Source organism: Carassius gibelio, chromosome A5 (assembly GCF_023724105.1).
Source record: "Carassius gibelio isolate Cgi1373 ecotype wild population from Czech Republic chromosome A5, carGib1.2-hapl.c, whole genome shotgun sequence".
In the NCBI taxonomy this organism is placed as follows: domain Eukaryota; kingdom Metazoa; phylum Chordata; class Actinopteri; order Cypriniformes; family Cyprinidae; genus Carassius; species Carassius gibelio.
In genome coordinates this window covers 3,062,009-3,077,170 of record NC_068375.1, presented here as the reverse complement: position 1 = coordinate 3,077,170, position 15,162 = coordinate 3,062,009, and the positions used below count along the sequence as shown (strand labels likewise).

The 15,162-nt window shown below is 36.4% G+C and overlaps 3 protein-coding genes across 4 annotated transcripts; all 3 read left to right on the top strand.

Moving 5' to 3' along the window:
• The first annotated feature begins 266 nt into the window (after positions 1 to 266).
• On the top strand, positions 267 to 3,467 carry LOC127988821 (G-protein-signaling modulator 1-like). 2 transcript variants are annotated; one of them, XM_052591387.1, is made up of 3 exons: positions 267 to 1,512; positions 2,091 to 2,421; positions 2,543 to 3,467. In XM_052591387.1, the coding sequence occupies exons 2-3, from the start codon at positions 2,110 to 2,112 to the stop codon at positions 2,726 to 2,728; spliced, it is 498 nt and encodes a 165-aa protein (XP_052447347.1). In that variant the 5' UTR covers positions 267 to 1,512; positions 2,091 to 2,109; the 3' UTR covers positions 2,729 to 3,467. The 2 variants fall into 2 exon arrangements, with proteins under 2 accessions (XP_052447347.1, XP_052447346.1); XM_052591386.1 differs by having other exon boundaries at positions 272 to 1,512; positions 2,048 to 2,421.
• Positions 3,468 to 4,744: 1,277 nt separating this feature from the next.
• LOC127988727 (adenylate kinase isoenzyme 5-like) lies at positions 4,745 to 13,971 on the top strand. Its single transcript, XM_052591379.1, has 8 exons — positions 4,745 to 5,014; positions 7,655 to 7,841; positions 8,752 to 8,925; positions 9,101 to 9,273; positions 10,683 to 10,796; positions 11,356 to 11,547; positions 11,706 to 11,792; positions 11,893 to 13,971. Exons 1-8 carry the CDS (start codon positions 4,955 to 4,957, stop codon positions 11,911 to 11,913), a joined length of 1,008 nt encoding a protein of 335 aa, XP_052447339.1. The 5' UTR covers positions 4,745 to 4,954; the 3' UTR covers positions 11,914 to 13,971.
• A 159-nt stretch (positions 13,972 to 14,130) lies between these two features.
• Positions 14,131 to 14,889, top strand: LOC127988805 (myosin light chain 4-like). Its single transcript, XM_052591384.1, has one exon. The coding sequence runs from the start codon at positions 14,175 to 14,177 to the stop codon at positions 14,763 to 14,765; it is 591 nt and encodes a 196-aa protein (XP_052447344.1). The 5' UTR covers positions 14,131 to 14,174; the 3' UTR covers positions 14,766 to 14,889.
• The last annotated feature ends 273 nt before the right edge of the window (positions 14,890 to 15,162 follow it).

Here is a 15,162-nt window from a genome sequence, read left to right as displayed (position 1 = left end):
CATCCAATTCCAAAGGTTTACACCCCAGCTCTTAATGCATTGTTACCTTTTTGAGCATCATTACATGTTTTCACGTTATATACTAGTTATGTATGAGTCCCCCAACGAAAGATGGATCTCAAAATCATACAGTCACTGTTGGAAAGGGTTCAAATATGCAGAAAATGCTGGAAAACCAAAGAACGTGCAGGAGCTGGAGGATTTTTCTGAAGAACAACAGGCAGTTGAACTGTTCAGGACCAACAAGTTTCAACAACTTTCGCAAAATGTAAAAACGTGGATCATCCAGGAAACGACACCGTATTAAGATTCAAGGGTATTTTGAACGGGGTCATTTTAATTCAGTTATTTTGTCTTGTGGAGAATATATAAACATCTGTTATGTGAAATAGCTTATTCAGGGCTGTACTAAGTAAAAAAGATAATTATTTTATTTCAATTATTTACATTTTCCATATTCTGCAGAGGATATGTAAACTTATTAGCGCCACTTTGTGGGTATATACACACACACACACGCACTCCATCAATGAACAGCCTGCTACAGCCTATGAAATGGTGTGAACTGAAGTAGTGTAGAGCATCGATGAACTGGACCTGTTCTCGTAGCTGCCTGCTGGCTGGCACATGGAGCTGGACTGGAGGGAATCCCAAGAAAGACTGCTCTATTCCCCCTGGGGAATTCTAAATGGGGTGGCATTCATCCATTCATTTCAGACGAAGGGCCCCAGGCAACATTATGTTGCTTTGGTTTATCCCGGAATCATTGGTTATTGCCTCCCACTTATGGTACCTTCCAGGCAACCTCCTCGTGTTTTGTCAACGTGGCTCGGCATCGCTTGAAACAAAGACATGAAAATGACAGACACATCAGTAATCTTGGCCACTGTATCCTGGTATAATTGTGCTCTAGTTTTCCCGACTGTGGATAGAGAGAGGCAACTGATCCCCCCAGGAGGCAATGAATGGAACTCAACATTGCAGGAATGCAAGCCAGTGTGTGTGTGTGTGTGTGCACTAGACAGTGTGTGTTTTTGTTTGTGTGCACATGTCTGTGTTTGAGTGAACAACGGGAGCGAGATTTGGAAGCCGATTTCTAGTTCCTATAGCAACCATGATGTAAGCAGAGAGGGGCAACAGCGCCCCATTTCTCTCTATCTCTCCCCCCTCACTCTCCCTTTCTCTCCCTCTCCCCCTTGAAAAACAGACAGCCCAGCACACAGGAAACCTGGGTGTGGAAGATAGGAAAGTCATTCTCATTTTTGCTGGAATATAAGGCATTTTTCTTGTATTTCTTTTAATTTTTTAATGTTTTTAAGATTTGAAAGCTGTTTAGTAACATGTACGTTTCAATCTTGGGAGAGAAAGGTCTGCTTGTCATGTCTGCCAAGAAAATCATTTAGTGCCAGAGGCTGTGGCAGTTGGTGTATGGCTGTTCTCAGATGAAGTCCCTGTGGAGAGCGCCTTTGTGAACTTTATTGTTTTGGGATTTTTTAAAAAAAGGATAAAACTGTAAGTCATTTTACATTTTTGTCATATGTTAAATTTGTCATACTTAAATATTCCATTTCTAGTAAAATATCACAAATGTTTTGTGTGATGTTACATATTATATTTATTAAAAGCCATTTTGTTTTATAATGTTTGAAGATGATTTAATGTTATTCCTTTGTGCTACTTCTAATAACACATTTCCAATTTTTATTAAAATTGTTAACTAATTCACGGCATCACGGTAACTCAAAAATAAGTTATTATGGCAGATATATTTCACACTTCAAAACTTTTCAGGCTTACAAAAGCATGTCCTAAAAAAGTTAAAAAGTTGAAGTGTGTTTAAAGACCTGAATATAGTTTTTAGTTCATGTTTGCATCATTCTGGGAACAAAAAAGCACTGTCTGTCACATTGGACACTTACTGAAATTATTGCTGACATTCTGTTTTAAGTCTTCATGTTTCAACATGTGCTTCAAAATCAAGGATCATAAGTGATTTCATTAATTGTTGCAAAAGTGTTTAATCTTCTGCTCTGTATTCTGTTTTAAGGGTAAGTCACCTCTAATGAGGTCTGCCCTTTCACTGTGCTCAGAGACCCCAGAAGCAGCGGCATGGAGAACCGGCGCTGCCAGCACTCTCAGCAGCCCAATGGCCAGGCCCAAGAGGCCTCGTCTGGGCCTCAGTCCTCCATGCACCAGTCTCCTTTACTGTCTGGAGCCTCCTCCCTCATCTCCCTTACCCAGACAGAGGAGTTCTTTGACCTGATAGCCAGTTCCCAGAGCCGCAGACTGGACGACCAAAGAGCCAGTATAGGGGACCGTCTGGGTATCAGGATAGCACAGAACAATGTGGGACACTTGTGCGAGTCATGTAGTCCACGTGAACCTAGTGACGAGTTTTTCAACATGCTCATAAAGTATCAGGTAACAAAATAGCAACTGAAATTCAATATCATGTGAAGTGTACAAATGTGCCTTAGACTTGCATTCCTCAGAGTTCCTCTGTTTGCTTGTTGTGAACTTTCTCACCTCTGTCCCCCTCCAGTCCTCCAGAATCAATGATCAGAGGTGCTCTTTGCCACCAGCAGCAGACCCAGATGAAGACTTCTTCAGCCTAATTCAGAGAGTGCAATCCAAACGCATGGATGAACAACGGGTTTCTTTTCCTTCTGATGAAAATGATGAAACAGACTTAAATTATAAGTCCAAAACCTCTGAGGGCTCAAGCTAGAGACTGTGGCACTTCTGATACGACTTCCACAAATTATTCTGCGAACTCTGACCCTCTGGCTGCACATTTGGCGAGATCTTCTAAGGCTGGGGTTAGGGAGGTGTGATATAGGTTTATTTTAATTATAGGACTATATCATGGTGAGTTGTTTTATATTTTTACAGACAAGTTCCCCTGAGGTGAATCCAAACCCAACAGATGTGATTCAGAGGAAATGGAAACACTCACCTCTTTGTATGTTCCATCAATTGTTCTTTCACAAAAGTGTTTGTGCAGAGTTTAAGCAAAGCAACACCATGGAAAATGATTAACATGGTGGTTTCTGAGGATAATATTACTAACTACTTTCACACAACACTGTATAGATCAGTGTGACAAACAATGGCAGCACATAATCTCCAAGCACATGCGTGTTCATTTAACTCAAGTGGAAAGTGTGTTTCAGAACACAATGAATATGAATTAAATGATTCCCAACAGATGGGAGCAGCTGTATTTGGCATGACACTGAAGTTACATGGCTCATGGATCAGTTCATTAGGTTGTCTAATTCTGCTGATAAGTAATATAAGTACCAATAGTAACATACTTCTTTCAGAAGATTTAAGAAAAGCTGAATCCAACTTCAGCATTAAAAAGTGCATATTGTTAGTCTGTGAAAAGTGATAGACTCATTTTGAGGTGCACTGTTTAACATGATGGTTTATTGTTTCATTGGAATAAAAGTGATGTTTTAGTATGATTGTAGTATGTCATTAATATTATTTTCAGCGGGGATTATGTTATGATTTTTTTTTTTATGTTATTGATATGGGATCTCATTAAAACAGTAAAAAAAAAAAAAAAGAAAGAAAAAAAAAACTTTTAGGGGATAGTTTTTTTTTCTCCTTGTTTTTCGCTCCTAAACTTGTTCCAAGCCTGTGACACAAGATTGTTTCAAACTATTTGAGGTGGGACTATTTTCGTTTAAGACTTGTACAGAGCCACATGACATGCACACACACACACACACACACACACACAAAAAGATTTTGAAATTTTTGGTCATGTTTTATTAATTTGTTAATTTTGTTTAATTTAAATTGTTCTTGCGATTTCTTAATTGGTCACATTGTACTAATTCATTCCCCCTGTTTAATTTACTATGCCTAAATTATATCAGTGATTTAACTAAAATGAGGAAACAACGTAGTCTCGTAGATTTTGGCCACAATTTATGTAAAATTAGGGAATGGAGGAAGTCATGAATGATCAGTGTTGGGTTGTATAGAAGTAATCTGGATAACGTAATCATATTCCGAAAAATAAGTACTTGTAATTATATACTACATTGTAAAGTGAAATTTTATTTAAAAAACATTTGTAAATAAAATAAATCCTACTGCTTATATACTTTCAGAAAGTATTTCAGGTTTATGTAAATGCACATGTGATTATTTGCATGGAAAATGGAAAGGCCACACAATTAGTTTGACATTTTAATTAATTATTTTAATATTAGCTTTTTATCACCTCAGAGACCCCAGTTTGGGGGTAAACAATGAAAAAAATATTTTTTTGAAATTTTTTTAAATCTTTCTTACAACGGTCAGGATACAATTACGTGTAATCCAAGTGTTTACATTACTATCTACAATTATATAATTAGTAATCAGTCGCCTAATGAACCATTTATTTATTTGCCACCTGCATTTATTTGTATATTTACTTACTAATTTATTCATGCAAATAATAAGTTCTGTATAATGACATAAAAACATCTTACTTTAGATGATTTTTCAGTGTCATTATTACATCACAAAAACATAAGTGTTTTCTTTACAGCGAAATAAAATAAAGATCTCTAGGTGGGCTAGCTTATACATTTCTGTCAAACACACGGGGGAAAACGGTCTAACCTATCTGATTATTATTATTTTTTTTCTTTCATTTTTTTTTTTTTTTTTTTTTTTTTTTTTTTACTGCGGTAGCGATACCAAGGATACTCGATACTGATCGACGCTACTAAGGGTCACTTTGAGCTCAGCTTTCATGAGCGTGACTATAACAACTGATGAATAGACACATCGCCCGGAGGTCATCGGCGTCAAAGCAGCGGAGAACAACCCAAAGCGATGGTGCAAGAAGACAGCACAGCTGCTCCGAGGGTGAAACGCAACAGATGAGCAGATCGACACAGCTGCTGCTCTACTGACTTACAAGCGCTGCTCTGGATAACCGACGAGAATGAACACAAACGACGCGAAGGATTACCTCTCCAAACGACAGATCCCACACCTTTTTGAGGTAAGAATCACCTCCAGGAGAAGCCTTTTGAAGTATTTTACTATTAACGTCAATTAGAGAACAACACATTTGGAAACATCTGGCACTCTGAAATCTGATCATGTAGTCTGTTTTCAAGGTGAGCATACAGTATATATGCCTTCCTATTATTCACCCTCTAGTTCTTCTTCTCAGAGTTCTTCAGAGTTAATGAAAAATTATAGATTGGTAATGATTGCTATTTCTACAGTCAACAGTTTTTATATGAACAATCTATAGGGGGAAAGCGTACTAGAGCTGATGTGAGCTGGTAGCATGAATTTATCAAAAGTCTGTGTCTATTTATCATGCACAATTACATGGTAAATTAGATACTTCAAGGTGTCTCTATGGTGATTCTCAAGTAGGGTGCTGTAATGGCAAAGCGGAGGGTCTCAAGCCTGTCAGCAAGAGGGAAGATTCTCCTCAGGCAGCGTCAACAAGTGCTTGTGCTTGTGTGGGAGATATGTAGTTGCATACAGAATACTGTGTCCATGGAGGATCATAGAACACACTTCTGACCGGCTTTCCATCTCCAAATTGATCATGTATATAAGCAAGCTCAACATTGTAGGTCATCACATCTATCATCTATCATCTATCACCACGTGTATGACATCTGGTCAGGCAGGAGACAATATGTGAAGGATGTAAACACGAGTTTCAGCACATCAACACTTTGGCTGTCTCCAAGGCAACAAGCAATGCACTTTTATATTTAGTGTCTCATCTTAGAAATTGTGGGTAATGGAGGGTGAGGGGGAGAGAAGGAGTCAAACTCTTGAAATTCTTGAATGTGCCCAAACACGCAATTCACAGAGGAATGCAAACAAGCCGGTTCATGTGCATACCTCTAGATATACATCTCTGAAACTCATCCGTCTGAGACAGCATGTAAAGATGCAGTAAGGAAGATTAAGAAAGTGCATCTAAAGTAGTTGGTAAACTGGTATCATTGCAAGTATCTCTCACTTATCTCATAAAGCATTATATAGGAGGAAATGGAGGATAAAACACCTCTGTTTCATTCACTGAGAAGAAAAAAAGTATTTGGCGCAGTTGCTGATGTTTATATGACCAGAAAGTAAGATGAAATTCTGTTAATTTATAATGTAAATCAATATAATCTTTATAATAGCATAGTAGACTATGTATATAAACATCAGTTATCACTCTAAATGTCAATAAAATGTACATTTAGTAAAGCTATGTGGTGCAAAACATAACTCAATGCAATACTATGATAAATGAGAGACATACAAATAAACATCGCTCAAAAGCTAACTGAAAAGCTGCTTTAGTTTCAGCTTGAAATATTACTAATAATATAAAAGTTATTTGCATGTACTAAAAACTATAAAAATCTGAAAAGATTTCACAGCAAAAAGACACATGTAGCACAACCTTTTTTTGATCAAATAGCACTCTAAGGTAACAATAGAAGGTTACTACATTTTACAGTTCAAGCTTAGTTTGAGTTTATTTTTCATGTTTTCTTCTAAATATCGAAACTGCATTAGTCCTTAAAAATGCTGTGGTCTGTTATTAAACTGATACCTCTAGCAAATTCAGCCTTTTGTTCTGTTTCTGTTTGGGACACTGTTCCTTTATTCAGTGGCTGAATGTGTCTTTATCTGTTTGATACCCGTGAGGATTGAGATGTAAATTCTCAAGCAGTTTTATTTGCATCAAAAGAAGTAAACAGCTGATTATTTAGAGCTCAGATTTTCCATTCCATGTCCCTCAGAATGGCCCAGAGTATGAACTGCTTGTGTGGGATGAATAGAAAAACAATTTGCAAGTATTATTTTCTCTCCCTGGATGTTATTCATTTTTTGTTCTCTCTTTGTCTTATGATTCAGAAATCATTTAGCTCTGTTTGGGTAATAAACAAAACATGTTCTCATGCTCCTTGCTTTGAGGTAAATAAGCAAGAAAGGACTTTTGCTACATGTCAGTGATGTATCAAATTATGATGAACATATAAGTCGTTTACACAAAACGATGCACAGGAATTCACACTTAGAAATACAGAATTGCATTTCTGAAACACTCAACTAAGCATTTCATTATGTGTCCTCTAGACGCATTACATTCTGCATTATAGCACCATCCCAAAGAGGCATAAAATCACTTTCACAGACTTTTACATCAACTGTTCCCTCCTGGTGGAATGACCTGCCCAACTCAATCCTTAACCCTCTTTAAGAAATGACTAAAAACACATCTCTTCCATCTTCATCTGACCCTCTAACTCTAGTACTCTAATCTAATTCTAAAAAAACCCAAAAAACACTCGAAACATCTAACACTCTATATTCTATTTATATTCTTAAAACATGTTTTCTTAAAAAAAAAAAAAAGACTAGCATTAATGTCAAGGTCAACACTAGCAGTCTCTATTCTTTTTATATTCTATCTTCTTGTATTCTTTTTATTTATTATTATATAAATTTATTACTATGTGTAATGCATTAGGCTAACTGAGTCATGTCACAGCTCTCACATTATATTGCACTTTTGTTGATTTTGATTACTTCTATTCTACTAGTTTGTAAGTCTCCTTGGATAAAAGCATCATGTATGTAACAAAACTGTTCAAACTCTGTGTGTATCTCACAGAGCATGTTAACAGGGCTGATGTACCACAAGCCTGAGGACCCTTTGGCATTCTTGGAAAGTTGTCTGCAGAAAACACGAGACCTTGGGGGTCCTGAATGTGTTGCCTGGGACACTTTCATTACACCTGATCGAAAACCTCTACCACCAATCACCCCAGCACAGGGAAAGAAAAACCCTGGCAAACTCGGTAATTTGAAGGCACATTACCTTAGCAAGCAATAGAAAAAAAAAGATTAGCTAGTTGTACATGATGGCTATACATTGAAATGCCACTTAGCATTTTAGTTGCACTTTTTATTTCATTTCATTTAGCATCTTAATGAAGTAACGTCAAACAGCCCAGAAAAAAAAAAAATATATTGAAAAAAAAAAACAATTTGCATGACAAAGAAAAAAAAAGGACTGAAAATTGATGAATGAAAAAGTAAAGAAACAATTAAGAAAAGCAAGAAAAAGACTACAAGTCAGAGGTTTTTCATAATTTCATATAATTCAAAATTGTATTAAATGTTTTAATTTACCAACGTTAAGTTCTCTATCGGAATGCAATTATTAATTTCCATAAACCACATCTGTAATGAGATGGTAAGCTCTGATTTTTCACTCTAAGAGAATATAAAATCAGCAATAGTTCTTCCATGAGCTTTATGGCATGGGGACTCTTGAGGTTTGAATATGTAGACCTCTGGTTCCACTAGAAAAGGACTGAATCTTATATTAAACTATATATATGTAATACTTTTAATTTTTATGCTTAATGAAAGCATTAAAACTCACAATTAATTATATTTTACAGTTTTTATATTGGCCTCTCTCTTTCAATCACTAAAACTACATTTTCCACATAAAAAGCCAGCAGCTAAGGAACCATCATTCAGGATGTGAATCTGAAGGACAACTGTGAAAATGGAAATGAAAGAGCATTGAAAACGAGTTTAAAAAGGTTAAACATGGTTCAAGTGTTTGAAAATTACCCGAATATCTCAATAATGAATATTTAACCACATAGATTTGTGTGGGTTTAATTAAATGTGTGAATTAAGAGTGCATCTGAGGTCATATAGAAGCAATGAATGTAATCTGTTTTCTTTGCACAGACAGTGGTCCTGGTCCAGGCCCCGGACCTTACCGTCGATATGAAAGGTTGCCACCAATCCAGGCCCAGTTCTCCATAGAAAGTGACTCAGACATGACAGAGTCCTCAGGGCTCATACAAGAATATGATGTCTTTGACCCATCAAAACCACGCCCACACATCATATTCATTATTGGTGAGTAGTCCTCACCGTCAGCTGGTCATTTTCAGTCTGTTTCGGTCATTTGATCTTTTTCTGAATTCATCTGGGTCTAAATTCCAACTCTTTGAGCTGGATGAAATTAAATTCAGTAGAACTATTTGAATTTAGCATTTCCATTTTACTGTTTCTGTGATCAAATATTTTCCAGGTGGACCGGGCAGTGGGAAGGGCACTCAGACAGCTAAACTTGCAGATCACTATGATTACGAGCATGTGTCCGTGGGGGAAATTTTGAGGAACCAGTTGCTGCATCATGCCCCCAGTGACAGAAAATGGGAGTTGATTGCTCAGATCATAGCCAACGGGGAACTGGCACCACAGGTTTGGCAGTTTTGACAACCAACAGTGTGGATCAGCTTAATTACTAAACTAACATAAACTATCATTTAAAGATTTTTTTTTTCACACACACACACACACACCACACACACACACAAACACACACACACACACACACAAACACACACACACACACACGTTTGTTTTTGTGAAAAGTGGGGACATCCCATAGGCGTAATGGTTTTTATACTGTAGAAACTGTATATTCTATCGCCATTCACCAACCCTACCCCTAAACCTAACCCTCACAGGAAACTTTGTGCATTTTTACTTTCTCAAAAAAAAAATCATTCTGTGTGATTTATAAGCGTTTTGAAAAATGGGGACATGGCTTATGTCCTCATAAGTCACTCTCTCCTTGTAATACCTGTGTCATACCCATGTCATTATACAGAGTTGTGTCCTGATATGTCACAAAAACATGCCCACACACACACACACACACACACACACACACACACACATATATATATATATATATATATATATATATATATATATACATATATATATATATATATAAAAGGAGTAGTTCACCCTAAAATGATAGGTAAAAATTGATAGCCTGAAGTTGCTTTGGATAAAAGCGTCTGCTAAATGCATAAATTTAAATTTAATTTAATTGTAAAATGTACTTAACCTTAGTCCATCCAAGATTTAGATGAGTTTGTTTCTTCATCGTAGGAGATTTTAAGAAATTTAGCATTACATCAATTGCTGACCAATGGATCCTCTGCAGTGAATACAGCAATATCATGGATAGAAGACTTAGTATTTTAGCCAGAAACAACGGTTTGAAGTTAAAGGAATAGTTCATCTAAACATGAAAATTACCCCATGATTTACTCACCTTCAAAGGATCCTAAGTGACTTTCTTCTTTTAGACGAATACAGTCGGAGTTAAATAAAAAAAATATCTATTATAGTGGCAGTGAGTGGGTGGTAATATTCAATAGTCCAATAGAAGTCCAATAAACTGCATTAATCCATTATAAAAAGTAACATAATGCAACATTTCTCCAAATCTGTTCTGATAAAGAAAAAAACTCATCTACATTTTCAGTAAATGTTCATTTTTGTGTGAAAAATTTCTTTACGACGCACATTGTTTTCAAAATTGATGATAATAATTGTTTCCTGAGCATGAAATAATCATATTAGAATGATTTCTGAAAGATCGCTGAAGACTGGAGTAGTGGCTGCTGAAAATCCAGCTTTGCCATCACAGGAATAAATGACACTTTAAAATATAATAGTAGACAGTTAAATTGTAATAATATTTCACAATAATACTGTTTTTACTGTATTTTGTTTATCAAATAAATGCTCCAAATATCTGAGTAGTGTACTGTAGTCAAGTAAGTTTAATCACCCTATTCTTGTCCCTTTAGGAGACGACTATTGAAGAGCTGAAGCATCAGTTTATCAAAAAGCAGGATGCTAAAGGATTCATTGTGGACGGATTCCCCAGAGAGATCTCACAGGCTTTCACCTTTGAGGAACAGGTCAAATATTCAGCTTTCTGATGGTCTATACAGTACATAATCTACATGAAAACATGTGACCCTGGACCACAAAACTCGTCTAAAATCGCTGGGGTATATTTTAACAATATCCAAAAAAACATTGTATAAGTCAAACTTAGCGATTTTTATTTTATGCCAAAAATCATTAGGATATTGAATAAAGATATTTTGTAAATTTCCTACTATATATTTCTATATTTCTACTATAAATTTCCTACTACAGTATATATTCCTAATATATGAAAAATTATTTTTTGATTAGTAATTTGCATTGATAAGAACTTAATTTGGATAACTTTAAAGGCGATTTTCTCAAGATTTAGATTTTTTTGCACCCTCAGATTCCAGATTTTCAAATTTTATTCTTACAAACCATAGATCAATGGAAAGCTTATTTATTCAGCTTTCAGATGATAACAATTACATTTCTCAATTTCTAAAAATGACACTTAAGACTGATTTTGTGGTTCAGGGTCATATATGTTTTTGAACATTATGGCAGCGTCTGTCAATGTGAATGACACTCATATTCCTACAGATTGGCTCCCCAGACTTGGTGATCTTGCTTGCCTGCTCCAATCAGCAACTCCGGCAGCGTCTAGAGAAAAGAGCTTCCCAGCAGGGACGTCCCGACGATAACACTCACGCTATTGAGAAGAGACTAGATACCTTCAAACACAATATCACACTCATAGCCAAGTACTACCAGGAGAGAGGACTTATTGTGAGGGTAAGCTGTTCTGTGCTTATTTTTATCTTAACTCTATTATTCAGTTGGTTTTAACAGAATATTCTGCTCTGTTGCTGATTACAGTCACAGCCTTTGTTTAAATAAATTGTCTAGTTTTATGCTGTGAAACACAATTCTGTCTCTCTGTGCATGGTCAGGTCGATGCTGATCGAGAGGAAGATGACATTTTCACAGACATTTCTACCATTGTGAAGGAGAGATTCTTCCCTAATGACACAAATGCAGTAGGTTTTGAATAAAAGTTACTCTATAAGCCACAATCTGTGTTTTAAAAGTCTTTTGTTTTTGCAGCAAACTTCATAAACATTATTTTTCTCCCTGCAGAGCAGTACTGAAGATCTTTAGAGGGACGTCTAAACATCCAAACAGCTGTTGCCATTAATTCCAAAATGACAAAAACAGCCTGCCAAACATATTTTTCATCAATAGGGTCAAGGAAGTAATATAATATACTGTAGAATTTACACTGGATGTTGCCTCTGTTTGTACTTCACTGTGAATCTACTCCTTTGCTGTAATTTAATAAGAATGACTTTCTAGAGCAGAGCTTTTTTTTCCCCCCACATTTTCTGTTTTTTTTTTTTTTTTTTTTTTGTCTTAATTTTAATGTTGTTTTGACTCTATATTATTAATGCATATTTGGAGCTCAAGCCAGAATTAATGTGAGTTGTAAAATGCACCAAATTATAATGCAATAACACAATAACAACATCAAATGTTTTCAAACAAATTGCCTAACCTATTCCTGCAAAATTATTAAAGGGATTAATGATTACTGTTAAGTTCTCCTACTTCACAGTATGAGCACATTGGAGAGAGACAAAAAAATTACAAATAAAAATAAATAAAAAAAAATGGAGAGAGAGAGAGAGGCACTACAAACGTGTCTTCGGGCTGTGTTCTCATTAATAGATGTTCATTCCAGCTGTGCCAATATTTCACAGTGAGACATCAGTGAAGACAGACTCTCTGTCCTTGCTGACAGACCTTGACCTTGACTGTTAACTCAAGTGCCAAAAATACTGCAAATTACTGAGGAGTACTGAAATGTAAACCCACCTTTATTGAAAGATGGTACACAGAAATTAGTGGAAAAAACAAGTAGTAAAAGCTTATTAAATATCAGCAGTATCTATTTCATGCTTTTTCCACAATCATTGCTTGTAGATCTTCTAGACAAAAATTCACAATTGGCCCACTAGATGGCAGACTTTTATTCCTTAAAAATAATTTGTTCAATACCCTCAACTGATTTGAAAGCGTTAACTCATAGACGTCCACAATAATACCCAGTTCTGCCTTTTTGAAGAAATGTAATATTATCAATTCTTAGCTTTTGAGTATGTAAACTGATTGATAAAGAATAAACATGTTTAAAAAACTGCTTGGAAAAACATGAGCTCCGAGTACGCTTTTAACAACAGTAGATAACGTTAACCCTAAAAAGACCATAGTATCTTTGTTTGGGTTAAGTGTGTTTAAAATACTGTGTTATAAACAGCATCACAGTGAAGGAGTGCTGGTATGTGCTGCCTCTCAAAATAGATCCGCCTTTATCGCCTGCCTGGCAAATTACTAGCAGTGGCGCGATAGGAGACTCCTCTATACTTGCACAAAATACAGCTTCAGGTTTTTTAAAGTATAAATTGAATTACTGCATCTGTATGTTGTTGAGAAAATCTCCTCTTTCGTGTTCTGATCTGACATGTTCAGTTTGGTTTTGGATGGTTATAGAGAATAATACCACCGTGGTGCGTTTTTTACTCTTCTTATCTGCTGTATAGTCTAGAGCTTTTCTGCTCTTTATAATTCTTTTATTTTTCACACTTTCTTTCTTTTGATGCACATAAAAGAAGATACTTTGACAAGGTTTTTTTTTTTTTTTCTGTACAGTGGAAGTCAATGGTCACCAAAAACGTTACCAGCATTCTTCGAAACATCTTCTTTTGTGTTGAAGAAAGAAAGCCTTACAGGTTTTGGAAAATTATTACAATTTCATTATTCCCCCGAAACTCTTTACATCCAGTAGCTGATCTTGGCACGGTTATGAGAGAAATTTCATTGTCTGATTCAACAAATCATACTTTTCAGATCTTTTAAGTTGATCTAGTTTACAAAACTGAACAGAATGATTTGTTAATGAATCAAATTGATCCGCTTCTCAAGTTCAATACACTCTAATCGGTCAATCATAAGGAAATGTACATTATCAGTGAATCATTTCTAACATAAATATGTGATATGTGAATCAACTGATTTCCATTTTAAGCTTGTATGCTAACATAATTGTCCTGTTGATAAAAAGCCGAAGAATAACCTATTTTGTAACAGTGTTTCATTTCAATCTGAAATATGGCTATTTAAGTACATTCATTTAATTTGTTCATTTTTATAAGGTAACAGGTTTGTCGGTCTGGTTTTATCTACTGGACAGAAGCATTTCAACATGGTATGAGCAGCACTCAAGTCTGTTCCAGTTCATTTCCTTATATAGTCTGCCACTATTCCAGTTCTGATAAGGCTTATCACAGTTAATATAAAAGCCCAACAGGTTCTCCCACAATACATTACCCAGCTTTCCCATCTGCACTCTCAGCATCGGCATCATGGCACCCAAAAAAATTGAACCCAAGAAACCAGAGCCTAAAAAACCTGAGCCGAAGAAAGAAGAAGCCCCAGCTCCTACCCCGGTTCCAGAGACCCCCAAAGAGCCCGAGCTGGACCTGAAAAGTATCACGCTGGACTTTACAGCTGACCAGATCGAAGAGTTCAAAGATGCATTCACTCTCTTTGACGAGACACCAACGGGCGAGATGAAGATAAGGTACGCCCAGTGTGGAGACGTGATGAGGGCCCTGGGTCACAACCCTACCAATGCCGATGTCCTGACTGTGCTGGGGAAGCCCAAAGCTGAAGATATGAACAGCAAATATCTGGACTTTGAGACGTTCCTGCCCAAGCTACAGCATATCTCAAGAGCCAAGGACCAGGGCACATTTGAGGACTTTGTTGAGGGTCTGAGAGTCTTTGACAAGGAAGGAAATGGAACAGTGATGGGTGCTGAGCTCCGTCATGTCTTGGCAACACTCGGGGAGAAAATGACAGAAGATGAGGTGGACCGTCTGATGGCGGGACAAGAAGACGCCAACGGCTGCATTAACTACACGTCCTTCATCAAGCACATCCTCTCTGGGTGAGCCGGAGCAGCGGAGATTGCCGAATGAAACTGGAACTCTAAATGGCAACTGTCAAAACACCGGAAAGAAAATATGTCTTGTCTGTATTTCTTGGAAAGCATCAAATAAAAACCATCCAAATTTTGTTTCGTCTGATTTCTTTTTTTTTTTTTGCCCAGTTAATCTTGTTGTTGAGATGTCAACCTCAGATGTGTGTAGACAAAGGAAGCTACTGATTTAACTATTGGAAAACATGATCTACAGTATGTAATCTTATAAAGCTGCCAGCAAAGAAAAAAAGGAGTTTTGGCAGTAATCTCCTTTAAGTTTTTTTTTTTTTTTTTTTTGTGCCATAAATGGTTAGTTCCTGAAGTATGCATTTCATAGACACTTTAAAATCCCATGAGAGAATTTTTAA